This window comes from Balaenoptera physalus (genome assembly GCF_965194825.1).
Source record: "Balaenoptera physalus genome assembly, chromosome: 12".
Lineage (NCBI taxonomy): Eukaryota > Metazoa > Chordata > Mammalia > Artiodactyla > Balaenopteridae > Balaenoptera > Balaenoptera physalus.
In genome coordinates, this window is record NC_138897.1 from 79121852 (window position 1) to 79140616 (window position 18765).

At 41.6% G+C, this 18765-nt stretch overlaps 1 protein-coding gene across 1 annotated transcript in view; it reads right to left on the reverse strand.

Moving 5' to 3' along the window:
- PIWIL3 (piwi like RNA-mediated gene silencing 3) overlaps nt 1-18765 on the reverse strand; it is a gene marked incomplete at both ends in the record, with an annotated part of 52902 nt that overhangs the window by 17607 nt on the left and 16530 nt on the right. The window contains 10 exon segments of the mRNA XM_082417029.1: nt 2084-2195; nt 4181-4378; nt 5025-5105; nt 5765-5883; nt 6491-6495; nt 6498-6704; nt 7256-7406; nt 8906-8922; nt 9185-9326; nt 11871-12118. Of these exon segments, the coding sequence (XP_082273155.1) occupies nt 2084-2195; nt 4181-4378; nt 5025-5105; nt 5765-5883; nt 6491-6495; nt 6498-6704; nt 7256-7406; nt 8906-8922; nt 9185-9326; nt 11871-12118 (1280 nt within the window).

Below are 18765 nucleotides of genomic sequence, written 5' to 3' on the forward strand. Positions count from 1 at the left end.
GACGCATATCCTTCTTTCCTGAAATACTTCATCCTCTTGGTCATCTATATATTCTGCCTAGGTGACTGCATATCAAAATCCAAGGACTAGGTAAGAGCTAATAATTCACAAAATGAAAACTCCAGGCTTTACACCCTGGGACTCCAGACTCATCGGCATGCCCAGAGAGCATACTTTATTTACACCCTTTGGCAGAGAGATGATGAACTCACCACATCTGTACACGAAGGAAAAGAGTGTCCACTTAGTTAGGTTCAGGCTGTAGGACTGAATTTTAACAAAGAAATATGAGTGAAAGTAGTGCATCAGCCTATCACTTTCAGTCTAAGGGACCTAAGAGCCAGTATGCTGCTTCTACCTCTTTTCTTCTAACATGACAACCTTGGAGTCCTCTTGTTGAGATGGTAGAGCCACAAAATGGTAACAGATGAGATCACTGAGTCTCCCTGACTCTCATTAGACTTTATTCAAGCCAGAAATAAACCTTTTAAAATTAACTTACTGATATTTTAGTTTGCAATTCCATCTGTGCCTATCTCATCCCAGAACAATCCCCTCACTTATTACAACCAAGCCTTCACTATGTCCTCTCCATTTTCACCTACTTCCCCAACCCTGCTCCAGGCCACCATCATCTTTTAAGTCAACTGATTTAATAACCTCCTCACTGATTTCCCTGCCTCCCATTTTTACCCCCATACAGCCCATTCTCTGTATATTAGACAGAAATCTTACAAATATCTACATAATATGACTTGACAATAAAATCCAATTTACTTCTCTAGAGAACACTCTAGCCTAGTTTGGGCTCTGGGTACACCATGCCCACCCTGAAAATAGTGCCTTTGTACTACCTCTTCTCCCTCATCCGCACCTAGCTTGCTCCTTGCTGCCATTTACATATCAGCTTCGCAGAGAAGCTTTCCATGACCTTGCAGACTAATAGCCACCAGACGTTCTCCATAATACCACCCAATTTTAATTATCTCCATATCCCTTATAACTATTAGAATAGTTTTCGTCTTGTTTGTCATCTCTCTGTCTGCCATGAGAATGCAAGTGCCTTGAGAGCTGAGAACTAAATTGTCTTACTAATGTATACCCAAGATATACAGTAGGCACTCACTAAATGCTTTTGGGATTGAATGAACAAGCAATAAGTGTGAAACACAAATGAGGATAATGTCATAATAACCCTCCCTTGAAGGGTTGTCAGAGGGCTATGTACCTGCAATTGTTCCAAGTAGCTATGTTTTGAGTCCCAACATAATACAAGCTTTTTAAAGAAAATCATCCATTTATAAGTTCTTTCCATTTGCCACAAATATCTGCCATTCCTTTAATTACCTTTCTCTCATCTGCTAAAGCTAGAAAACCAACCTCACCAACTGGCCTGAGTTTATTTGTGAGCACTCAAATTAAAAATAGAGGAGGGACTTCCCTGGTGGCACAGTGGTTAAGAATCCGCCTGCCAATGCAGGGGACACGGGTTCGAGCCCTGGTCCAGGAAGATCCCACATGCTGCGGAGCAACTAAGCCACTGCAATGAGAAGCCCACGCACCGCAATGAGAGTAGCCCCTACTCGCTGAAACTAGAGAAGGCCCGTGCACAGCAACGGAGACCCAACACAGCCAAAAATAAATAAATAAATAAATAGAGGAATCCATGAATTATGAGATTTAGCACGTAACAGACATCACCTCAGATTGTAATTGGTCATTTTTTTCTTCTTTTTGAACCAAGTTCTGTAGGGCTGAAACTCCTACATAAAGTTCTCATTTCTGAAGTCTTACCATGTTTTATTTTCTACCTAACAATCCATCTACATGTTTAAAACAACCATAGCCACTTCTAAGCCTGACAGGGAGGGCCATCTTGGAGGCATTCTAATTATGTGACATTACCCTATACACAAAACACTCAAATACATGGATAATAGATATAAGCCAAGCTATAATACCCCAAAAGGAGAATATATACAAATACATATATATGTGTCTAAATAAGACTTGAGAAATATACTTAACTGTATAATATGAAAATTTTTAAGACAAATATGTTTGAAGAAATAAAATTTCATACCTCCCTGTAATAGTCTACAAAGGAGGTTTCACTGCCATCCGACCTTGTAAATGTAGAGCTGGGAGACTTCTCCCAAGTAATATCATCCACCCTGTAGGTTCTGTTGTTATACCTGTGGAATAATCGTAATATATGGTATTATTCCTGACGTTATTGCATGGAACCATGTAAGAAAGAAGTGGTTTAAAATCCTACAAGTAATTGCAGAATATATAGCTTTGTTAAGATTAATTCACATAACATGCAATTCACCCATTTAAGTGTGCAGTCCAGTGGTTTTTAGTGTACTTACTGAGTCGTGCAACCATCACGCGATTTTAGAATATTTTCATCACCCAAAGAAACACCTGAACCGTGAGCAGTCACTCCTTGTTTCCACCCAATTCCCCCAGTCCTTAAACCACCACTAGTTTACTTACTGTCCCTATGCATTTGCCTACTCATCACATTTCATATAAATTGAGTCATATAATATGTGATCTTCCCCGACTGGCTTCTTTCACTTAGCATAATATTTTCAGGGTTCATTCATGCTGTAGCATGTATTGCTACTTCATTCCATTTTATTGACAAATAATATATCATTGTATAGATATACCACATTTGTGTTTATCCATTTACCAGTTGATGAACATTTGGGTTGTTTATGCTCAAGCTATTATGAATAGTGATGTTGTGGACATTCATATACCAATTTTGGTGGATATGTTTTTATTTCTCTTGGGTATATAACCTGGAGTGGAATTGCTGGGTCGTATGGTAACGCTATATTTAGCACATTGAGGAAATGCCAGACTGTTTCCCAAAGAGGCCATACTTATACCAGCAGTGTATAATGGTTGGTTTCAATTTTTCCACATCCTTGCCAACACTTGTTAACATTTTCCTTTTTAAATTTTAGCAATCCTAGTAGATAGGAAGTGGCATTTCATTGTGGCTTTAATTTGCATTTCCCTGATGGCTAATGATGTTGAGCATCTTCTCATGTGATTATTGGCCATTTGTATATTTTATTTGGAGAAATGTCTATTCAGATCCTTTGCCCATTTTTTAAAGTTGAGTTTCTTTTATTGAGTTGTAAATATTCCTTATGTATGTAGATACAAATTATTTACTACATGTGATTTGCAAATATTTCCCCCTGTTCTGCCAGTTGTCTTTTCACTTTCTTGACAGTATACCTTAAAGAACAAACATTTTATTTGGTTAAGTCCAATTTATTTGTTTCTTTGGGCATTACTTGTGCTTTTGGTGTCTTATCTAATAAGGTTTTTGCCTAACTCAAAGTCAAGATTTACTCTTAAGTTTTCTTCTAAGAATTTTATATTTTTACCTCTTTTAGTTAGGTCTATTTTGAGTTAATTTTTTAGTAAATTTGAGTTAATTTTGTGTATCCTGTGATGAAGGGGCAGGTGAATATCCAGCTATCCCAGCAATACTTGTTGAAAAGACTATTCTTTCCCTGATTGAATTGTCTCCATACCCTTGTTAAAGTCAACTGACTATAAAAGTGAGGGTTACTTCATGGATTCCCTATTCTATTTCACTGACTTTTAGGTCTATACTTATACCAGCGTCACACTGTCTCGGTTACTGTAGCTTCATAATAAGGTTTGAAATTAGGAAGTGCGAGTCTTCCAACTTTGCTCTTCTTAAAGATTGGATTTAAGGTTACTTAGCCAAAACATCCTCTTATCAATTTAAGATTTCTGGTGTAGAGGGAGATTAAAAATAAAAACTTCCTTCAAATGGAAATTTGCTAGTAGATTATAATTAAGCACTAATTTTTAAAAATAGCTAGACAAAGAGAAAGGAAAAGAGAAATTTGGAAGATGCATACTCTCTTGAGTGCAAGTGAGCGTTCAGAGCCAACAACTGAATTAGCAGTAGGACTCACAAGAACCGCAGAGTTTACAATTGACATATGTTCCTCTCCCATGCTGTATAACCAGATGAGAAAAATTATCCAGTGATTCTTGCCATTTTCATGCTATTTCTACTTCTGAATGTCTACATTTAATCATTCAAAAACCCTAGGAACATCTCTAATGAAAAAAAGTCAAAGTGATTGGATAGGTTTCCAAAAAGCAGACTTACTTTGTAAGAACAGATGACCCAACTAATTTTTTAAGAATTTTCTCTTTTGCATCTTCTTCTCTGGCTTTTTCACGAGTGTGTGATATTAAATCATAAGCAGTTTCCATTCGGAGCAGTTTATGGCTCACATCAGCACAGAGCGTAAGACCAGTTTCATATGGAAGAATGGAAGTAACATAGCCAGGCCAGATTTCCAATCTGCAAATAAGTTAGATGTGGGTGTCAAGATCCCAGCTCTGGACGTAAAGCCAGGTATTAGGGAACCTAAACTCACTGTCTAAAACTGATACTTTTAGAGTCAGTTTTAATCTCTTATTTTTAATAATCACTGGTCTTTAGAAGGACCTTCAAACAGAGATTTTTACCAGATGTGCTAGTTGTAAGTAATACATCTTTGTTAAACCATTTTTATTATCATCTATGGGCTTAAACTATTATATATACTCATATGTGAGGATATATATGATATATACATATGTAAATTATATACACGTATACCAAGGAGTAATACATACACATAGACACAAGTGTTGTGATTGACAATATTTTCAGAGAAATTACCCAAGTTTGAGATGATTATTTTGATTTTCTAAGGTTTATACAACAACTGACAATCTTAAAGTTTATGCTTATCATGCTAGGATTTTTAGAGTAAATTTAAAATTTTAAGTTTCCATTTTAAATTGTAACTTCAATTGTAACTTAGTTGTTCAGTCATTGGATAGTATGTAAAAGATCACTTGTAAATCATACACCACTTCAAATGAGCAACTGTCTCAAAAGCTTCTATGATTATGTCTGCAGAATGTGAAACTTTCCACTTCATACAACACTTCATACATACCTATTCTTGTAGAACTCAGTCTTCTTACTTTTATTGTAATAGTTGCAACCAACTTGGTTCAAATCCATCTTCTCCAACATTCTAGAAATTGGAAGAATAGGTTTTGTTGAAAGTGCAGTGAATATTACTAAGCATTTGTTAACACACATAAGGATGCATTAGAGGGGAAAAATATCTGTCAGTGATTTTGTTTATACTAACAACACAAAACATCTGATAATGACTGTTAATAACAAGTAAGTTACATTATTGAGGTGCATAATGAGGTTCATTTAACCTCAAATTTTCTCTTTCATAATATAAAACAGTATAACATGGAAAGGACATCAGTATGTCCTTCATTCCTAGAAATGAACTGAAATATCTTTTGCAGGCTACGTGTTCCAAGTTTTAATTTTGACTATTTGTTCATTACAGTGAATCTAGAACAGAAAACAAGTATATTTGCTCTAGAAAGAAATAAGCATGGATGTACAAAGTTGATGTCTGCTACTTCTTCTAGACAGGTTGCAGCCATGGGAAGTAGGGGTGGGCAGGGAGTAGAATATGGAGGAAATCCATGGAATTTGCACATGCCTAGCTGAGGCTCCAGTGTCATTTCATCTCAAAAGATTCTTCACCCTCTCAGTACGTGGGACTTGTCAAGAATACAAAATGCTAGAAGCAAATGGCTGTGTTCAGCATCACTGACACACAGTAAAACACAACTGAATCTCAAGCAAACAATGTTACTAACATACCTTCTAAAGAGAATGTTGTAATAGCATAGGCAATCTGGCGAGGTGGTCTGTAGTTCTCTGGAGAGCTCAAAGGTTATCTTCACAGGCTGGTTCTTCAACTTGCTGACCACTTCCTTTTTCTGAGATAAAGAAAAAAGGTCGCGTAGTTCTTCCAAGGAAACTAAGCTCCATTGTGTGACAAATCCATTGCGTGCTGTCCAACACAGCACAGTGGAAGGAGCAATCCTTCCCAGAAAAAGGCACATGCAGGTGGAAAATGTGATTTACAAGACAAAAGTAAAGAGAATTAAATATTTAAGTCAAAACTTTTTTTTACTTAAGCAAGCTCCTATAAATTATTTGGTTCCTTGATGTAGAAGTTTATAGGATAAAATAGGAAGTCCTTCTCCCAATGTTTTTTTCTGCTAAAGTTTTAGAGGGAACAAGAAATTTAAAAACTTACTCAAAACTTCATTATCAGCATTTGAGACATATTGTACCATTAAAAAGGGTAAAAGATATATTTTTTACCTTTGTATTAAATTCAGTTTAAGCAGTGAAATGAGACACTAGAGAATATCAATGATAATCAAACATGGCATGTGGGTTTGTTACAGGTCCTATGGGCAAGGGATGTTCAGGATATCTCCACAAACTGTTGCACAGGAATAGTGGGAGTTTGGCTCTAATAGAGTGAAAAATGGGAGAGAAAGAGCAATGTCAGGAAAATGTAGAATATTACTTAACCGTTTCCCTAGTGAGTGAAGTAATAATAAAGAGCTTCCATCACATATACGACGATGTCCCAATAACTTTTCAAGTTCAGAGAGTAAAGCTTCACGTTTTCTTCCACCCTCTATGTCTGGCGTATAGATGACATTGTACCTGTATAAATTCCTGTGAGAACAAGACTTCAGCTGGACATGGTTTGAAAATAGCATTACTGGGCTACCTAGCGTGCCTGAAAAATGGAGCCACGTGTTAATCCTGAAACAGAGTGGCTGATCAGACCCCAAACAATTTGGACACCACAATATTAAGAACCAAAGTTAGATCCAACCAGGAGATTGACAACAAACAACATAAGCAATTATATACACCTGGCATCCAGAATCCCTAACATCAATTTAGGTGAATCCTTATGCAAGCCCACATTTAGGAAGTTCAAGGATCAAGGTATTTAACGATAATAAAAATAACAAAAGAAAACCTTTGCCAAAAGCAGGGGATTGGGGGAGGGGAGCCACTGTATGTAATAATGTTTAGTTTTCTGGGTTTTTTTAAAATCTCAGCACAACCGAAGAACTGGGTCATTCTATCTTAAGTGGCTATAAAAGGAAGAGAGGAAAATGAAGAGTACATCCAGGACTCTTAAGTCTTTGTTTATGCAAAAGTGAATATTATTACAAAAATGTGAGAAGGTGAGAGGGTACCTCCACTTAAGGTGATGGTATAAAGCATCATAGATAGTTAAACAACTCTATAACATTGTATTGTTAACGACCAGCATACCTTTTGTTGACTCTCTCACATGGCCTAATTTCTGCCGAGTATTCACCACGAAGTCTCGATAATCCCTGCCAACATCCCTCCTCTCCCTCAGTGAGGATTCCTGCAATCCAGATGCCAGTTGAAGTTCCTCTACATGTAAACAAGCATGAAACTTGTTAATTTACACAAAAAGGGAAATGTAAATAGAAAGGACAATATTACACCCCAGCTATTAAGATTGCTTGAGGTAGAAAAGATATCAAAGGATCCCAACATTATTTTAGCAATGGGTCATCAGAAAAGAAGAGTCTTGGAAGCTTTTCCCAACAAGTCCCCAGTCCACATCAGTGTTTGCCTTAGCACCTCATTCCTCCTTGCTCTAATATTTGTCTTGTTTCATCTGGTTTTGGTTCAGAATACAAGATTCTTCAACTGGAATATTGTTCAACATTAAAAAACGAAATCTATGGGCTTCCCTGGTGGCAAAGTGGTTAAGAATCTGCCTGCCAATTCAGGGGACACAGGTTCAAGCCCTGGTCCGGGAAGATCCCACATGCTGCGGAGCAACTAAGCCCGTGCACCACAACTACTGAGCCTGCGCTCTAGAGCCCACGAGCCACAACTACTGAGCCCACGTGCCACAACTACTGAAGCCTGCCTGCCTGGAGCCTGTGCTCCGCAACAAGAGAAGCCACCGCAATGAGAAGCCCATGCACCGCAACGAAGAGTAGCCCCCGCTCGCCACAACTAGAGAAAGCCTGTGTGCGGCAATGAAGACCCAACGCAGCCAAAAATAAATAAATAAAAATAAATTAAAAAAAAAAGAAATCTTGCAATATGTAACAACATGAATGAACCTTGAGGACAGTCACAAAAGGACAAATACTGCATAATTCCACTTATATATTGAAAATAGTCACACTCAGAAGCGGAGAGTAGAATGGTGGTTTTCAGGGAGTGGGACAGGGGAAATAGAGATTTGCTATTCAACAGGTGTAAAATTAGAGTTATGCAAGATAAGTTAGTTCTAGAGATCTGTAGTACAACATTGTGCCTATAGTTAATACTGTGCTGTACATTTAAAAATACAATAAGAGGGGCTTCCCTGGTGGCGCAGTGGTTGAGAATCTGCCTGCTAATGCAGAGGACAGGGGTTCGGGCCCTGGTCTGGGAAGATCCCACATGCTGCGGAGCGACTGGGCCCATGAGCCACAATTGCTGAGCCTGCGTGTCTGGAGCCTGTGCTCCGCAACAAGAGAGGCCGCGATAGAGGCCTGCGCACCGCGATGAAGAGTGGCCCCTACTTGCTGCAACTGGAGAAAGCCCTCGCACAGAAATGAAGACCCAACACAGCCATAAAAAAAAAAAAAAAAAAAAAAAATACAATAAGCGGGTAGAACTCTATTGTTCTTACCACAATAAAAATTTGAAAAATGTTTTAAAAAGGTGGTTGGAGAATCAGATCTAAGGTTTCACTGCATTACCCAAATCCTTCGCAAACGACAACATCTGAGCCTGTGGGCTTACCTGTATAATGATAACCATTCACCTGTGAGGATAATATAATGTAGGTAAACATCTGAGGAACTGCTCAACCTTTCAGTATAGCGATTCACGAACCCAAGAAAAATCATGTTCCCCGAACTCCTAGTTAACTTATACTTGTCATACCAATGCATTTTCTAAATCTGAAAAGCAATTACATTGAATTAGCTAATGAATAATGACCTCTATTTCTTTTTCCATAAGCCTTAAAATATAAGCGGAATAAAGCATTGATAGCCAGATAATTCACTGCAGGAGATAGTTGAGAGCTGTACATTCTTCCCATCCTGCCAAACATCACGGGAACACCGAGGCTGTCTGTCTAGAATTTTATCGCTGTTGCGTACCGTCACATATTAAACATCCTCTGCCCCTCACCAAATCTTTCTTCTTCCCTCTTTTTACCTGAAGGCTGAGGTGTTCCGTCTGCTCCTGTTGGTGGTCCAGCACCAGCCACGTGGCTATCATCCCACAGCTGCTTGAGTCTAGGCTGGATTTGACGAGGTTGCTGAGCCTGCAAGTTTTTGGAGATAAAAATAAAGAGTAATGTTATCCATATGTTCGACCGTCACCCAGAAATTATCATATGCCTGCCATGTGCCATGATGCCATGTATCAGAGCGTAAAGCAAAGGAACCTCCTTGAAAATCTCATATTCCAGTGACAGAAAATAAATTGATGACTAACTTATATGGCATGAATATGATAATTGCTAGGGAAATGAAAAAAGTAGAACAAAGCCAAGTATGGAAAATTGGGAGTTATTGGGAAGGTGGGGTATGAAAGGGGCTGGTTGCATTAATTCATGGGGGACAAAGCAGAGCCTCAGTGCGAAGTTGACGCTGAAACAAAGACTCGGAGGCAGTGAATTAACAAGGTTACACAAGCCTCAGGTGGAGGAAAGAGCAAGCTCCTAAGGAAGAAAGGTTGAAGGGAGAGCAAGATGAACAAGGGAGGGAGAAGCAGGAGGACTCGGAGAGGTAGTGGGAGGGAGGCCATCTTAAGGAAATCTGTGACTCAGAAAATGGGAACTCTTACAGGCTGTGGGTTGAACGTGAGTCCAAGTTACTGGTTCTGTGCTGGGAACAGACTGAGGATGAGACCAGGGCAGAAGCAAGAAGACCAGTTAGGTGGCCATTTGTGGGGTCCAGCCAGGGATGCTGGTGGTTTGGCCCAGAGGGTAGTAATAGAGGGGATGAGAAATGATCAGAGACTGGATATTTTTTGAAAGTCAGGGACAACAGTATTTCCTGGTTGTTTATGTGAAGGGTTTGAGGTCAAGAGAGGGTGAATCCAAAGACTTTGGCCTAAACAACTGGAAGAAAGGGATTTCATCAGATGAAGTAGTTAGGAATTGTCTGGGAGGGCAAATCAGGAGCATGAGACATGCATGGGGATGTTTGTTTAGTGCAGGAGAGGGAACTTGTCCACATACCAGGTCGCACTTAAAGCCGTGATACTGATAAGATGACCAAGGGTGTGAGTGCCTGTACCAAGGAGAAGAGGCCCAAGGACTAGGTCCTGGGCATATGGACAGGACAGGAGGAGAACCCAGCCAAGGGAAGCTATAGCAGTGGCCAGTGAGGTTGGCGGAAAACCAAGGGTGTGCGGTGACCTGACCACCACATGGAAGGAGTTAATCAAGGAGAAAAGAGGGCTCAGCTATTCCAAGTACAAGTGATAGGCAAGACCAAGGAGGACCTAGGACGGACCTGGGGATTTGACAAAGTGGAGGGTACTGGGGAAGCCTGATAAGAGCCATTTCAGTGGAGCAATGGGGAGAGCACCTGATGGGAGTGAAGGGACGAGGGCGATAAGGATTGGAGTTCAGAGTAGAGACAAGACTTCTTTGATGAGAAGCAAAGAGAAAGGAAGTAACTTGAGGAAAGCAGATGCAGGAGAGGATTCTTGTTGGATGGGAGTCACCCCAGCTGGTTGTAGGTAGATGGGGATGATCTAGGACTCGGGAGATAGAAAGGAGAATTGCAGGAGAGATGCCAGGGGATAGAGAATTGGCTAAGGGGCCCAGGAGATTTTTCCTTTAGGTAGGAGCAGAGCCAGTGCCCTAGGGTCTCAGGTGAGGCGCCAAGGCCAGGATGTGGAGATTTGGTGAAGACAACATTGAAGTTCTGCTTTGATGCTTTATTTGTCTCAGTGACATAGGAGTTGATGTTAAAGGCTGAAAATTAAGACGGAGGAGGAGCAGGAGGAAGGGTTGAGGCTTGAGCAGGTGGGGGAGGAGAAGAAACAGGACCTGATGGGGTCATGTGACTGCCGGCCAGCACCGGGACCCATCAGAGGTCAAAGCAAGACCCCCTAAAGCATGCAAAGTAGATGTGGGATAAGAGAGACAGAAATGCATAGAGACAGCAGGGATAGCAAGTATTAAACAAGACTAAAACAATCTATCCAACTCAGTCTGTTCAAACACTTGCCTGAAATTGTCCATTTTGAAATCACTCCCCAAAGAGCAGTCACTGGCTGAGACCAAGAGATGTAGATGACTTTCCATCCACTGGAGGTTGGAAGAAAGTCTGTTTGCATCTATGAAGATGCACATGAAAGGGAAGCGGTTTGTTTTAAACAGCAAAGCCAAAGAATGACAGAAACCTGGAGGAAATTAACAAAAAGACTGATACAACAAATATCATTTACAAAAACAACCTCCAATAGTTAGCTTACATATCACTGCAAATCCACTTGTAGGGATCTGTGCCAGGGAGACAACTAGGGATGAGCCCAGGTTTGAGTCCAAAGACAGTCACAGCAGCTACAACTGAGTTATATTGGCCACAGCAGGGACTTAGTTCAAGTATTAAGTGCTAAGGACATAAGTTTCTGGAGTTCCAAGTGCACATCATTTGGTAAAGTCACTCGGCGGCAGGTTAATCCGCGGATGGCTGATGGGCGGGATCAGGCGGGCCCAAGGGCAGGCAGAGCCACTCCCCCTCCCACCTTCCCATCCCACTGACACTCAGAGCATCTCTTAATTCGCCAGGTGCAGCTTAGAGTTGCCCACACCGGCAGCTGTAGAATCTGACTTTTCTTACAAGATGCATTAGTTCTCTCTCAGCAGGAGAGAACTCTAAACCTGAACTGTACTGACCCAGCAACGCATCTTTAGGAACATTAGGAAGCTCACTGCTGTGCCACATCTCACTGTGTCAACGAAGCTCCGTGGTGGGTCGGTTCTGGGTACTTCAGGCATTCGGGAACCCCTAGCCACCTCAGGCTTAGCAGGCTCCACGGATGCTGGATTGCGCACTCTGCCTCGGGCTCGAACCCTGGCCCTGCCGGTCACTGCTGTCCTGAAGGCGATGACCCTGAAGGGGAGAGGCCCTTAAAAAACATGGTTTTGTTAAACATCTCTGTGTAGTTGCCTGGGAACTTTTTTTTTAACTATGACTTCAAATAAAGCATCAGGTTACTAGCGACACACGTTTTCCAATCACACCAACAAGAGGGACTGCCCCTAAATTGTCAGAGAAGTGTCCTGTAGTAAAAGACAGGGGACCTGGGAAGATACTCATGGGAATTTAAGAAAATTGTTGATTATGTTTCTTTTCCACACAGATTCACGAGACACTATGGTCAAAGTGCTTGCTAGTACGAGTCAGGTGTGTACTGGGTTCTTCTTACCTACTAGGCATCCCCATAGCACAGTGAGGAGCCCGGGTGTCCCCTAGACTTTCTCTAACACACACACACACACACACACACACACACACACACACACACACACACACACACACACACACACACACACACACACACACACACACACACACACACACACACACACACACACACACACACACACACACACACACACACACACACACACACACACCCCTACCTCTGAACTGCTACTCCACCCACCTATCTCCAGTCTTGGTCCTCCGGACTCAGCCCACACAGCTCACCTACCTTCCTTCCTCTTCTGGAATTAGGAAGATCTGTGCATGATGCACCCACAGTTTTGTGCCTTCGGGTCCCTCTCCTCCAGCCCCACAGCGTCTGAGCGCCGATTTCTGCAGGGTTAGAGGTGCAAAGCTCCTTTCTAAAAGGGTTAGCCCTTCCCAGGACACAACCCTGTGCCCCCAAAGCAGTCACCAAGCAGGGGTGGGATTGGAGGGAGGACTAGCCTGGCTGCTTTGTGGGATGTGCCTCACCCCGAGCAGGGCAGGTGCCGGGTGCAAGCCCACCTCAATTTCATTTTCAACCCTGCTGCCCAGCCTCTTCCGGCGCCGCCTCCATCCTGGCCCAAATGCGGCCAACTCTAAGCTGCACCAACTCTAAGCTGCACCTGGCGAATTAAGAGATGCTCTGAGTGTCAGTGGGATGGGAAGGTGGGAGGGGGAGTGGCTCTGCCTGCCCTTGGGCCCGCCTGATCCCGCCCATCAGCCATCCGCGGATTAACCTGCCGCCGAGTGACTTTACCAAATGATGTGCACTTGGAACTCCAGAAACTTATGTCCTTAGCACTTAATACTTGAACTAAGTCCCTGCTGTGGCCAATATAACTCAGTTGTAGCTGCTGTGACTGTCTTTGGACTCAAACCTGGGCTCATCCCTAGTTGTCTCCCTGGCACAGATCCCTACAAGTGGATTTGCAGTGATATGTAAGCTAACTATTGGAGGTTGTTTTTGTAAATGATATTTGTTGTATCAGTCTTTTCGTTAATTGCCTCCAGGTTTCTGTCATTCTTTGGCTTTGCTGTTTAAAAATTTTCTTAAATCACTAATTCTTTTAATATTTTTACAGTTGCATTGTTTTGCATTTATATCCTTGATGCACACTGAATACCAATTTTAATTATGAAAAAGATAGTCATCTGACATCTGGATAATCCTCACCTTACTCACTGCTTTGAAATTCCATTGTTATCCTACAGAAACCTGTGTGCACGCCCAGCTCTAAATATTAACTCAGTTCTACACTGTCCAGGGTGCTCCAGTAACAATATTTTGTTTGCTCTATCTTGAAATGATTAAAGACTAAAAAAGCCTGAATGTGCTAAGTGCTCAGAAATTCCTGGCTGTTCCTTTAAATGTATTTTTTCAAATGAACTTTAGAATCGTTGCATTGAGTTCTAGACTATAACAAATTCTGTTGTCCTGTTAATTTGAGGTTGTATTGAACTTAGACGTTGATTTAGTTCCCCCAAGTTGCAGAGTCCTCACTAAGATTTCCCTGGAATATCCTTGTGTTCCTAAGTGATTTCAAGGAAGATGCCTGTGAGTGTTCAGGGTACTGCCATAGAAACCCGCCCTGGGTGCCTTCTGGGTAGTGAGCATGCCTATTGTGTGTTCTGGTTTAAGATTCCGGCTTGTCTGGTGGAGGGTAACTCAGGAGAGAGGGTGCAGGGAAAAGAGAAGATGATGAGAGGAGAAAACTCTGGAATGTTGGATTGGATGAGACGTTTCCAGACATCATTTGTGGACACAGTCCAGTATTCAGGTGTAGCAGGTTTTTAGTAAATATTTCCTGAACCTGCATTAAGTCACATCTGGAATGCGTCTTTCCCTGAGTACCCACCTCTTCATGGTATTTGGGACTCATAACTAATGGCCACACCTGTAACGGAGCAGGACCCTTTGGGGGCCTTCCTGGGACAGACCTGCCCCCCATATCCTCTGCTTTAGCTCTTCTCTGAAGTACCTAGATAATAGTATCTGGTGCACATTTCCTGAGTTGTTTTTCAGATGCTAAACCCACCCCACCAAGTGGAAGAAATTAACAACTTGGTGACCATGAGCTCTTAGCCTCCAGACCTACTGGAGCCTGAGGATGAATGATGTTAACCCTTGTGACACTGCCCTGTTACTGTTAGCTAATTAAGTTCTCTGGACCCTGCTTGGGCCCCAGCCTGGCCAAAGTTCTCTGCCTCATTGGGGGAGGGTTCTTTTTCCATTTGTGTTAGAGTAGGCTGTTGACTGGGAAAAAAATGCACAACCTAAAAGTTGAGAATTATGTTTTATTTGGTGGACTGAGGACTTCAAGCCCTGGAGGCAGCCTCTCAGCTAGCTCCGAAGAGACAAGGGAGGAGCCAGGATATACAGGAGTTTTTGCAACAAAAACCAGGCAGTCAGAACATCAAAAGATTACTGTTAATTAAAGGAAACCAGACCTCTCAAGTTAATGAATTTAGCTCTTTTCTATATATAGGAATATGCAAGAGTCCGGGCTCATTGTAATCATTCCTTTGATATGAAACTTAGCTATCTAGGGCTGGTATCCTGTTCTTTCCCATCCTGAGCCCCCTGCGGGTGCACCTTTGGGGTGGCTGCAGTGGCTGAGGGCTTGGCAACAGGCAACCCGTTTGTTTCCATCCTGAGTTCCCTCAGGGCTCACTGGGGTGGGGGTGGGGTGGGGGGCAGCTGTGATGGCTTATGGCGGCACCATTTTCATCACAAGGCGGATAAGGAAACTGAAGCTGAGACTGACACAGCACAAACTTTATTCCTTGGCCAAAGAATGGGGAAGCTGGAACTAAGTTCACAGATCAACTTCTCGCCCACCTGGGGAGAGTGATTCAATTTGAAAGAGTAAAGACAAAGGGAGGAGGAGTGAAGCTAATGACAGGGAGGCATATGCATTATTCTACCAGGGAAGGGGCAGGGCTTTTTCCGAGGGAGTGGGGTGCCACCCCCTTTTCATCCTCCTTTTGGTCCTTAACCTCTGGCCCTGGCCGCTGGTAGGTGTGTGTCATTTAATATGCGAATGTAGTAAAACCAGCATATAATGAGGCTCAGAGGCTGCTGGAGGTCAGATTCCAGGCATCTTGGTCCCAGCTGGTTCCATCTGTTTTTTTTTGTTTGTTTGTTTGCAGCTTTCTTTCTTATCTCTGGACCTTTAACTTAAAGATTTATGTTAACTCCTGCTAAAGGTAAGGGGGTTGGAGGTTTGTGAACAAACACCTGGGTCAGCTCTGGCAACATTACCTCACCATCAACCAATCAGAGAATTGTGCACGAGCTGACCACACACCCTGGGACGCCTCTCCCTCACCTTGCATTTAAAACTGTGTTGCTGAAACTTGTGGGGACTTCGGGTGTTTTGAGCACTAGCTGCCCTGGACTCCTTGCTTGGTGCCCTGAAATAAATGCTGCACTTCCCTTCACAACCTGGTGTCAGTAGATTGGCTTTACTGCATGCTGGTGAGCAGACCTAAGTTTGGTTCTGTAACAAAACGGGCTCTTGACAGATGTACAATTGAGAATAGCCTGGTGTGGTGCTGGGAATTCAATTATGAATGGCCCCATGAGACTTCTGAAAGACAATGAATGTGGGCCATGTAATCGCCCACCAAAATAATTTAACTGCTGGAGACGGGGATGCTGAGGTGGATGCCTTTGCTTAGCCCCTGGAGGTGAGTAGGCAGAGTGGGGTCCAAGTCATAATTAGACCTCTAAGGTGGAGTGGGTCTACCCTGAAAACCAGAAAATAGGTACTGGTGAGGATGTGGAGAAATTGGAAGCCTTATGTGCTGTTGGTGGCAGGTGAAATGGTACAGCCACTATGGAAAACAGTATGGCAGTTCCCCAAGAAATTACAAATGGAATTACCATTTGATCTAGCAGTCTGAGTCATGAGTATATATCCAAAAGAATGAAAACTAAGATCTCAAAAGAGAGATTTGCATATCCATAGTCTTTGCAGCATTGTTTGTAATAGCCAGGAGGCAGAAGCAATCTAAATCTCCATCAACAGATGAGTAGATTTTTTAAAATGTGGTATATACATACAATGTGGACATCCTAGTGGTTATGAGGTGATAGTTCATTGTGATTTGCATTTCCCTTAATTACAGTAAGTCCCCTACATAGGAGCCTTCAAGTTGTGATCTTTCAAACCCTGCCCTAAGGAGTAGTGATTGAAATACCATCAATTTCCTATTTTCAAGAAGTCTGTTTTGGTTCTTTCAAACCTCGATCCTCATTTGTTCTCTTGGATTCCAGATGGGTAACTCTCTCTTTGCCACTGACATCGTCAGCAGTCACTTCATGTGGCTGGTGGAGACAGGAGTGGCTTTGGCATCGTCATTGCAACTTTTAACTGGAATGTAAGTGACATCACAGGATTTTTCCTTTGAATCAAGACCAGATACTGGTACATTTTTCCATGAGTCCATACAGGATAAACTTCTCTTACTCTTCAAATAAGTCACCAGCTTTTAAGTGTATAAAAGTTAAGGAAAACCTCAGTTTGGATCAGGGTAGACAGTAGTGTCCTGGAGTTGGAGAATCAACAGCACAATGACATTTCAGGACCACGGAGAGCAACACTTCCCAAGAGACATGAGTATTTGCAATTGCCCTGACTTTTGTTATCTTGTGTTCAAGGTTAGCCTTTTTAGGTCCTTAGTTGAGAAAACAGGCAGGATAATAATTATGACACACTGAAATGAGCTTCTCATCTTTTCTAAAACCTAATTTTGTTTTTGTTTCTTTTGCCGGGGGCCTCTGGGGCCTAATCACTGGACTTGTGGTTGGCCTCATTTGTATGGTCACAGAGGCTGCCTATGGAATGGGGAGTCGCTTGGCTGCCAGTGACTGTCCCAAGATTATCTATGGAGTACACTCTCTGTACTTTGCCGTCATTCTCTTTCTTGTGTCCAGCCTGGTTGTCTTGGGAATCTTCCTGATAACGAAATCCATTTCTGATGCACATATGAGTAATGAGGAATGACTTTGCGCTCATTTAAAAATATGGGTTCTTTGCCTTCTAAAGCTAAAATTGTATACAAGTCTCGGGCAATGGAAACACAGCACGCAAATCACTAGAGCTACAAGGAACCTAAGAGATTACCTTTAGTTATTCAACTAAACTCTTTACACCTAGTATGTGCAAAGCACCAGTGAATAAAGAAATAAGGGATTAGGAAATGGGCTTCATCCAAAAAAAATTTTTTTTACAGTGCAACTGAGAGGTCAGTCTATACAATTGTTATAGAATCCTCGGAAGAGGATAGGATTGCCCAAGAGACCAAGAAAGACTTCACAACAGAACTATCACCAGGGCTGGACCTGTTTGGGGGTAACTAGGATTTCACCTACAGCATGAACACTGACATAGAGATGAAATAGCACACACTATCAGGGAGCAGAAAAAATAAAAACAGGGCAATGAGATACAGTTCTTGCCTTACAGATTGGCAAAAAAAAATTTTTTTTAATATGAAAAATGTCCAGTATTGGTGAGGATATGGGAAATACTCACTCTCTAAAACTGTTGGTGAGCATATGAAATTGTATAATTTCTAAGAGGGAAATTGGGCAGTCTTTATCAATTTTAAAATTCCCATACCCTATGAGTCAAAAAAATCCTACTTTCAGGCATCTATTATGTAGTAATACTAGTACACATAGGAAAAAATATATGCATGAGAATTTTCATTGTAGAAAGATTTCTAGTGGAAAAAAATGTGAGCAACCCAAATTTCCATCACCCGGGGCATAGGTAAGCAAGTAATAGTACATTGAATATTATGCAGCTATTCAAAAGCATGAATGAGCTCTGTTACTGGCTTTGAAAAATGGTTAAGCAGAAAAAACCACTTGCATAATTATATAATAATAATACCACGTTCTGAAAATAAATTATGTGTAGGCATGTATGTTCATCTAAACCTAGAAAAGATGTTAAACCATATACACCTGAAACTTTCAACAAGAGATATCTCTAGGAGAGGCACCATTGGGGACCATTAGTGTTATGGACATAACCTAGCTGTGCAATTATAAAAAAAATCCGAGGATGATACATTTTTAGCAGGACTGGAAAGTACACGGTCCATGTTAGAGCAAGAATTCAAGGAGCCTGAAGAAAAGAGTTTTTGCAAAGAAATTGGATTTAGCATAAGAAATGCTATGATTAAGAACTTATGACTAAAAAAAAAGTTATGACTGAGAACCATAAACAAAATGAAAAGACAACCTATGGAATGGGAGAAAATATTTGCAAGAACTTTATTTCCAAAATG